This window comes from Montipora foliosa, chromosome 9 (genome assembly GCF_036669935.1).
Source record: "Montipora foliosa isolate CH-2021 chromosome 9, ASM3666993v2, whole genome shotgun sequence".
In the NCBI taxonomy this organism is placed as follows: domain Eukaryota; kingdom Metazoa; phylum Cnidaria; class Anthozoa; order Scleractinia; family Acroporidae; genus Montipora; species Montipora foliosa.
Window position 1 is genome coordinate 28220054 of NC_090877.1, and position 10000 is coordinate 28230053.

Consider the following 10000-nt stretch of genomic DNA (forward strand, 5'->3'; position numbering starts at 1 on the left):
TAGCTGGGATTGAACATGGCAATCTCGTGACCAGATTAGGATGATCTATGTGTATAGCATTGCTTACATTCCTGGTCACAGTTCACTGATTCCAGTTTCGATCGAAATTGTTGACCTTTCGCTTTCTTACGGCCAGCCTGCTTAGATCAACTGGGCCTTCGTATTCCTAGGTCGTTGATGCCTTCTCAGACATTCGCATGTAGCAATGATCGAGAGGTAGACCTTCAGATGTTCTTGAGTTCACATGACACGTAAATTATTTGTCCTGTACAAACAACATAGCCGATCGAAGGTCCCGGCACACGAGACCACTCAATGGCGAAATGGCCGAAAATGCCAAAGACATACAGGAACCAATTCCACCATAGTAATCTGGGACTGGTTTGCTGTAAATCCTGCCACATTGTAGGTCATGCAACAATAATACAAACGAGAAACTAGACAAAATACACGGAGCTCACATAATGGCTGCCATTTATGGCAGCTACATGTATTTTGTGGGTTATCCCTCTGAGTCTCGTCTGGTGTGAAAATCAGTGACTTCAGTGACTTCCTTAAGACAAAGAACAAGGGAAAGGCATTGACATTGCCATTAATTCCTACCTAAGCACTGTACGGAAGACATAAATCCTAAGCTACATACATGAAAACAATACCCAAAAGCAAATTGCAATTTACCGAATGTTGCTTCATACATAGTTCTCTGCTTATATATCTTTCTTTGGTAAAGGAAAGGAAAGGAACTTTATTTACGTGTCCAATTGTTCTATCGCCGGAGCACTAATTGGAGACACTACTGTAAAGTTAACTGAGATCAACAAATCTATTAACTCAAATCAAATGTTAGTTTTTGAGGAGAGGGGAAAACCAGAGTACCCAGAGAAAAACCTATTGGTGCAGAGTAGAGAACCAACAAACTCAACCCACATATGAAGCCTAGTCTTGGAATCTAACCCAGGCCACATTGGTGGGAGGCGAGTGCTATCACCACCGTGCCATCCCTGCACCCCTTTGGTGATCTTACCCTAAAATGTCACCATGTTTTAACCACTTTTTGGTAAACTTTGATCCTTGAAAGAAAACTTGCGTGTGAAATCATCTGGTGCAAAATGCAGCAGGCAAATCAATGAGTGTTTTTTTCCCCGATACTGGCAATCAGATTCTTCTTTGTCAAGTTTATGAAAGAGATCCACTTTCGTCTTCTTTTGATAGCTTCTGGCCTGGAATCACCATGAAACGGTATTTCATGGATAGAAGAATCATTTTCTTTGTCTTGTGTTGTTGTCGCACGATACAACACATCTACTGACCGTAGTAAGCCTTCACATGAAAATATCTCAAAGGAATAACCAAGAGATAAAAACAAGCAATCCCGACATGTTGTCACAATCATCTCCAGTCCCCCCTATGTACTCACGTAGTTTTGTACCCTGCTGGAGGTGAAATGCTGCGTCTTTTAATGGCTAAAAATAGGCAAAGAAAATTCGAAATCGAAAAAATATGTTTGCAGTTGTTATCAGGACAATGGGTACACTTAATCAAGCAAATAAAAAAAATGTCTAAATATGTATAAACAGTCAACACAACAAAGATGTTGGTCATGGTAACAAACCTGATCGTAACCAACCCATCAGTCGACATGTTAACTGACACTTTGGCCAATGCTTACTATCAAAATATGAATCACGCATTGACCAATGTATTGGCTAGGCATCAGCAATGTGTCTGCCTTGTCTTTGCTTACGTTGGCAGTGAGTTGGCCGACATGTTGGTCATGTCTTGGCCGACGCATCCATTTGATTTTGTGTCCTCTGACCTGTTTGTGATGCGTCAGTGGCATGTCAATTACATGTCACCCGCGTTGACTGGCATATTTCCTGACACATTGTTTGGATCAAATTCATTACTTTACCATACCCAAGATGTTTAGGGTAGGTACTTAGCAGTCAACTGATTTAAGTTCAAGAAAAAGTAAATGTATGATGATAAAGAAAAATAAACATTGCCATGAGGATAAAAAAAGAGAGTGGCCAAAAATAAACTCAAACCAAATAGAAGTACTGTATACAGTCAACTCTCTTCTAAATGGATACCATCCGGCATGGCAAAAAGCGTCCATTAGTAGAGCTGTCCACTTATGAGAATTATCCCCATAATGTGACACTACAAATATGTGTTGGACTCTTGCTCGCGTCAAACAAAGGGACAGCTTGCTTTCTTGCAGACAAAGAGAGATTTGACAACATTGACCCCACTGTTCTGTTGCCGTGTCAGAAGTCGTATTTTTGTTTGAATTGCAAATTAAAGACAAATTTCATTACCAAGAGTCAATAATTATTATACATGGGGTGTCTGCTTAAGAGAGAGCGTAACCAAAAAGGAAAATCCAAAAGTGTCTGCCTCCCTTTACCAGAGTGTCCACTTACAGGAATGTGTAAGCACAGTTTCACTGGAAGGTAAAATTGGGAATTGAAAAAGAAGTCTGTAAGTACAGTTGTCCGCTTACAAGAGTCCCGGGTAGGGCAGGACTTCCATATAAAAAGGACGGGGGTGCTCATCGCAAATTTTGAAAAGAACTCCTAAGAGGTACCAAGATCCTGTCTTGTGGGCGTGGCATGAAATTTTTTTGGCATTTAAGGGTACCAAATTATGGGTTTTGATTAGACAAAATTAAAAAATAGTTAACCCACTCACCCCTAAACCAGCCATACTTAGTATTTTACTCTGTCTAGCGCCAGACGATTTTACTCGTCAATGGAGAACCCCCACGAGTCAATGGGTAATTATCAAAGGTCGTATGTCATAATTTTTCAACTCAGTACCCAAAAAGGTACAGCTAAAGCTCCTGCTGTGGACTTTTCGAGGCTGACCACCCTAAGAGGTACCAAAACCGCTTTTTAATCCCTAAAAGGTACGGAAAGCAACCCTGTCCTTTTTGTATGGGACCACTCCCCACCCCCCTTCCCCAGGACGAGAGTGTCCGTTAGCACAGAGTTTACTGTAATTAACTTTATTTAAGCTAACTATTCATGCAACAGGCTGATCCCATAACATTTACCCATTGATGTCTATGAGGCCAGCTTCAATAATGTTCCTAATGTCATCACATCCTTTGCATATGATTGCATCAACAAGAGCTGTAAGAAAGATAGGACGTAGGTAAAAACAAAAGATAGGATGTAACTAAAAGAAGTAAAAATGAAAATTAAAAGTGAATAATTGCACACATTCTCTTACAACTAAGGGTTAGCCTCTTTGCTGGGAAACTCTAATGTGAGAAGGAAATGTCAGGAATGAGACCAAAATAATGATTACTTCCCTTTGAAGCAAAAGACAATGACAGACTTCCATTTCAAGCTTATTTCAAGTATGTTTTGCCTTAGTCCTTTCAATGGGCTTGATGGCATGACAGAATGCTGGGGGAATTAGAGTATTTGAAAGTCTTTATGGATATCTGTAATTCACACTACTTCACTCAAGTCTTGGTTATAAAGACACAAAGAGTATACCACAAATACGTTTGCTGATACCCCACAAAGATATCGTTGAACAGTCAGACTGGGCATAAATTAGAAAAGCACTAAAGAATAGGACTGACCAAGATTAAATTGTTAATTAGCCTTTCTCTTAATAAGCTTAACTTATTAAGTCAGCTTCGACTACACAAATCACAGCCCATTTGAAAATAAAGTGTTTTATGCTTTAAGTTTTTAATCATTCTAAAAGTTTCAGTAGCCACAATTTCATCAGTTCTTCATATGATTCTAGAGTTCACCCAAAGAGGTGTAACTGCACCAAACAATGAAATACGAAGGTCAGAATTGTCCACAAGAAAAAAAGCGACGATGTAACTTAAAAGCTGTCTAAATTCCCAGCAATTTTACATACTGGAATGAAAGCAATGAATGTGAAAGTCGCAAAATTAACGAGAAAACAAATCACCAATCATCCACATAATTTCATTTCTGTAATACAGTCAGATTTTAACACTTCCTGTTTCTTACTACAGGGCTCCAAGCTAAGTTTCAACACTTCGCAGAAACTACATCACAAGGCTGAAATTCTTTCTGCATTGAGTTAAATGCATTGTCCATGGTATTCTTTAAGTAATAAACAATAATTTTAATCTGCATTGGTGATCACTGATGATGCAATGTATTTAGCGAGGTCAAACAAAAATTAACAGTGCATCTGAATCGCCACTACCTTTTCTAAGACTGCCTAAAAATGTCCCCATGCACCTTATTCCAAAATCGCCACCATTTTAGTATTCTATCGATTCCTTGCAAATTGACCCCTTTGAACTAGCTTTCAAAAGTAAAATTCAAAAGATTATTTATAGACCTTGAATGAGGCCAAAAGGACCAATTTGCAAGGAAACAAAAGAATACCAAAATGGAGGCCATTTTGGAATAAGGTGTACGCAGATCGTAAATCATATGCTTAGCTTTATCGCTAATGCAGACCGGCAAATGCAAGTAAATCCTTGACGATTACACAAGAAAAATAAACAATGGCATGCAGAGTGCTGCACGTGCCAGCAACATTTTGACCAACACTAACATTGAATTTCTTTATTCCCAGCAAAAACACCACAAACAAAACCCTCACTGAGTTTTTGTGTCTGATGGAAAGGACTGGACTAAACTTTGCAGCTCACATGGCATTCATTACCAACCTAATTCACACATTTCCATATTCCTCTGTCAAAGAGTTCAGACCCCGTCCCTCACTTAGTTGTAACACATTGAAAAGTCATGCCCACCCCACAGGTGGTAAGTGATGCTTGCGGTCTGCCAGTCCTATTTTCCTTCCTTCCTTTGTATCACCAAAATGGCCGCTGTATGATTTCACAATGCCGAGTGAATAGGTAGAGGAACGACACATTTTAAAGTTGTTAAGGACCTGGAAATTACGAAAGACGAGGACACTGAAGAGTTTTGCAGTCGCAAGTTTTATTGTGTCTGGATGTAAATTTTAACTAATCAAATGGCCAGGGAAAGTCACCAATTGGCGACCTTCCTTACAGCTTTGGTTGCCAACTTTTTTCTACTCACCATGGCAACCAAAACGGTCAAAGCTTGGAGCCGTGTACTATTATCTGGACTTGGTTGTTCAAAAGGTGGATAATGCTATCCATCAGATAAATTACTGTCCAGCGGATAAACACTAGCAAAATCAATTGAGTTACCCAGTGGATAGTGATTTATGTAGTGGATTGCCCTATCCACCCTTCCAACAACTGGGGCCTGGTCATTTAATCCTATATTTGCGATTATATAATCCAGATCAAGGACACCTAAATAAGGCATTGACACTAAACCATGCAACATCAGTGGGCATTCATTGCATAATTTAAGACTAACAAACTTCATCCCTTGCAGAATGTTACATTTTTGTGTGGGCTTTGCCACACTAAGTTGGCAGCAGAGGGCTCTGTCGGTATAAGACTGGTCACGTGATCTCTAAGAGTTTGCAGAGGCACTGGGTTCACGATCAGAATTGTATATTTAAACCATTTAAAATTTGTGAATTTTGTAATAAAGTTATGTTGATGGGAGGTCTTGGCAGATTTCCCTGGAAACAAACCAATATTAGAGGAGTTCAAAGTCTAAATAAAATGATTTTGATGGACAGGTGAAGAGTACAATGTACAAAATAGGGGAGGAGTATCAGGCAAAGGCTGAGGGGATGCAATGCAAGTGTGGTTAACCTTTGCGCATTGCGTATCTATTTTTAAAAAAAACTGTGACTACAATTTACCTCACAAATTGATCTTGCATTTTCTTTAGTTTCTGTTTTAAATGGCTCGCCACGATCAATGCCCACCATTCACAATGCCCTTTTCATATTTAGTACTAATTTGTAATCTCCTTGCTTCAGCATCAATTACCTCAATATGCAAAAGCTCATCCATCTGCAAACAGTCATTCCTCTTCCCGGGCCCTGGACACATTGAATTCCCCGCACAACTATACTTAACAGCGGGGGCAGCTGCAGTGTCAACTATTACTATTCACTTAGAGGATGTTTATTGTTTTTTTTACGTTGTTCATGACGCAGTGCATTCTGGCTAAATGCAAAGCACTCCGGTTAAACGAAATGCATTCTGGTAAAAAGTGTTTAATTTCAGGATTCGTCACAGCTTACATAATTTTCCTTAAGGTCTCAGTAAAGGAAAATGAGGTGACCATGAAAAATGAAATTGTCGCATCACTATTTTTGTATAGGGTCAAACTATATATCATATTAAAGCTAATAAATTGAATAATTTGAATCAAGTGTTAGTTTGTTGGTATTTAATATTGCCTTTTAGTTTTGAAGTCTCAGACCCAGAACAACCGAGTCTGCTACAGAAGCCTCTGCCCCTTCAATTTATTGTGAAAATAACTGCACTTTGTTGCATCTTAGTCACAGATAAATGCACTCCAATACCGTGTGGGGAATTTTTGATATGTTAAGAATTGAAGGAAATATCAAGCACCAAAGTTGAAACTCTCATCTCATACTTAATTTGGTAAGTGCCATAGAATCAGTCTCCGAAGACAAACAAAAAATTCCTCACACAGTATTTGGGGTAGTACAATCATCAACTAGAACTGAAAATTCAAAAGCAATATCTTAAAACCTGTCAGGACAGGAAGTCTGTTGTAATTTTCGCGTCAAAATAAACCCTAGAAAATCGAGCTTGAAGATTTCACGTGCAGTTCACGGTCTACTGAATAACTCCGCCCTACTTGAAAGCCAACTATGCTGAGTCAATCAGTGTTCAGGCACGTGCTAAGGTAGTGATTGACATGATACATTAATCATTTTTCCCACGCAGATTATGGCGCGAAATAAAGAAAAGCGATTGTAGCGCTGTCAAATTATTTTTCAGAATTTTTTTTTCAGGAAAAAATATTTCACAGCCAACAGATTCAAGAAATACAAAAACAAAAAATTTGAGCGAGACGCCCAAATTTACCTTTACTGAGACCTTAAATTCAGAATATGTTGCTGCTCGCTCACTTCACTTGCTCTGCGACGATAAATTGAATTTCACGAAATATAATTTGGAAGGACTTAGCCATTAAAGATTACCAGCTGATTATCGTATTAAAAGGAATTTTTATAAACCATTTATTTTCTGTGCTCTTATTCAATAGAAAAATGTGCATGTTACACAAAGCCTATACAGTAAAACAAATATCAAAATAAAAATACACACACCATCCACACTTGCATCTCTCCTCTTCTTTGACTTTTCTTTCAAATCTGGAAATAAGCGTTTTTTGAAACTGGTAGCTGGTAAAACAACAACTGGGAAGAGCAAGGCCATATAAACTTGGAAAATAATTTGAATATTATGATAATAACAACATCAAATAATGATAAACAATATAATAGCTACCAGTGGATATGGAAAAGGCACTGTAACAAGTACTCTAGTGTATTTGAAGAAAATCTTGTTTCAACTACAGATGTATTATGATGTACCGATATAACAAAATTATTACTACATGTATGTATAGTTAGAGAGATTTCCCAAAATAACTTCCAGATTTGATGGAATGTTGCAAGTTCCAAAGAAGACTTTTTAGTTTGTTTGTTTGCAGCATCATAATAGATGTGATTTTTGTCCTTTATATTGTATAATATTGATAGTGGTTTTTTTTTTCAATCAACTCCACTGTCATCAACAATTGTAATCAATCACAATGGATGGATGAATGAATAAATAAATAAATGAATGAATTGATGATGACCATTCTTACTAATTAGTATATACTAAAAGAGCAGATGGCGTTGAATGCACTTGCTGATTGGCTACTCAAACTCTGGATATCCTTTGCTATTCACCTCCAAGCAATTCACGTGCAATTTGCGCCCGAAAATGTCTTTGCAGCAATAAGTGAGTTAACATCATCTTTTTGTCCTATATTATCTCACTGTTTTAGTAAATACTAAAACAACTATTCACTTCAGTGTCGATGGCTAGTGGTGGATATTTACCTTGCCGCTTTGTGGCTTGGTAAATAACCACCACTAGACACCTCCACTTCAGTGAATAGTTGCTAATTATTATGAATGACTATGCCACCCCATCATCAGGGGGAAACAAGTGATCTCACACTTAGGGACTCTCTGGACGATCCACGCTGATCTCAGCAGAGTTGAGACAGAGTAAAATCTATAAGTTTCACTCTCAGGTGGGGAAGGTTAAAGGGGACATGATTAGTTTTTGATTGGACCTAGATGTTGTTAACCCATTCACACCTAAAGCCTCTGGCATTTATTAGGCAGAGTAAAATCTAAAAGTCCCACTCTCGGGGGGGGAGAAAGGGTTACAGGGAACAAAGGTTTAAGTAGATCAAAGATGTAATTAAAGAGATGCCAATGCTATCCCAGCAATAAAGTCTCTCAGGGTGTCCTCTAGTTATTTAATGCAGTGGAACAATGCCCAATCTTCCTAAATCCATCTTGCATAGCTTTCATTGTAATCTCAAAGGCTCAATCAAAGTATTAAAAGACCTTTTCCATTTACAATATTATCATCATCATGATCATCATTTTATTTTGAAGGTGACACTCAAAACGTCAGCTTGCACAGCTTCAGCACACTCTGATGACATTTCTTTTTTTTTGACAAGCACTGTCAATCTTATCCAGAAATGCAGGGACACTTTGTGACATTAATGTCTGTATTCCAAGACAGGAGTGATGTTTAAGTTGGGGAGAAGAGGAAGGGGACACTGTGACGCTTATTGAAGTCTCTGTGCATCTAATTAGGGGCATTTCTGGACATATCTGCTGTACTTGATGCTGAACTCATACTTTGTTGAGCTGTGATATTTTCCTTGTTATCTGTTTGTTTACACCAGACCTACCTTTATTATTAAAACTGAATCTGTTCTCCTGGATAGCCAACCGTAAACGAGGAGAAGGCCGTTGAATAACTGACATGGTTCGCTGTAATTTTGGTGATTTATTTCTTGCTTGCTCTAGTGATGCTCCTGAGGGTGACACTAAGTCTTCTAAACTGTGTGATCTTTCTTCATTTCTAGCAGTGACACAGGTTTTCACAGAAATACAGATCAGCTGTGCTTACTGTTCAATAGTAGTACACATAACATTACATGTACCAGATGAATGTCAAATAAATCAAAAATAGGGAATTAATCCTCACCGTATGTTTACTTTCTCTCTTCTCTGGCTTAACCTTCGTGCCAATTTGCTAATTTTTGTTTCCTTCAATCCACTATTTAAAAAATGTTGAAAGAACACAGATCAAACACTACAGAGTGCAAGTATTTTGCATAGTCCGAAAGTCCCATTGAAGTCCACATGTCAGTGGCAGTTTAATAACTTTTATTGTATTATAGTACACTTACAATTCAATCAAAAGTGCACCTAACCCCTAGACATTTTTTATGAGCCGTCAAAAATTATTTGTTCTGATAACATTGCTGAAAAATTAAATAATAATAACAATAATAAATAATAATAACAATAATAATAATAATAATAATAATAATAATAATAACAATAGGAACTTTCTTTTCACATGATAATGCTTAAGGCTGAATAAATTGTGGGGTCGTGCACGATTGAAATCAAATCAAATTAATACACATCAAATATCAAAGTTACATGTCATTTCCTCAATTTTTCTGTCAATACTGAAAATACACGCCAATTTGGTTCACAGCCAAGTTTGCTGGACATTGGATCCAAGTCTGGTCTGTGATGTCAGCTGGAGAAGCAATTTTTCTACAGAGAGACGCTGAGAGAGCAAAGAGAGGAGGAAAAGTTCGTCTAGAATATGCCCAATGGGTGTGTTGCTGCAAATTGTAGTAATGATGCCTCTAAACAATTTGTGCACACCATACAGTACCTTTCTTCTGGGATTCTCTACCCTGAGGCGATTAAAGGAAAGGAAAGGAAAGGAAAGGAAAAGAGAGGAACTTTATTTAAGTGTCTAGTCTCCTAGCAATGGAGCATTACTTGAGGACACTGT

The 10000-nt window shown here is 38.0% G+C and overlaps 1 protein-coding gene across 2 annotated transcripts in view; it reads right to left on the bottom strand.

Annotated features, from left to right (window-relative positions):
• Positions 1 to 10000, bottom strand: part of LOC137969397 (ankyrin-repeat and fibronectin type III domain-containing 1-like) — a 210957-nt gene that overhangs the window by 148923 nt on the left and 52034 nt on the right. For both annotated transcript variants that reach the window (XM_068815613.1, XM_068815614.1), the window contains exons 5-8: positions 9170 to 9241; positions 8871 to 9043; positions 7213 to 7257; positions 3059 to 3137 (exon numbers count right to left, since the gene is read on the bottom strand). In XM_068815613.1, the coding sequence (XP_068671714.1) occupies positions 3059 to 3137; positions 7213 to 7257; positions 8871 to 9043; positions 9170 to 9241 (369 nt within the window). The remainder of the gene's footprint in view (positions 1 to 3058; positions 3138 to 7212; positions 7258 to 8870; positions 9044 to 9169; positions 9242 to 10000) is intronic.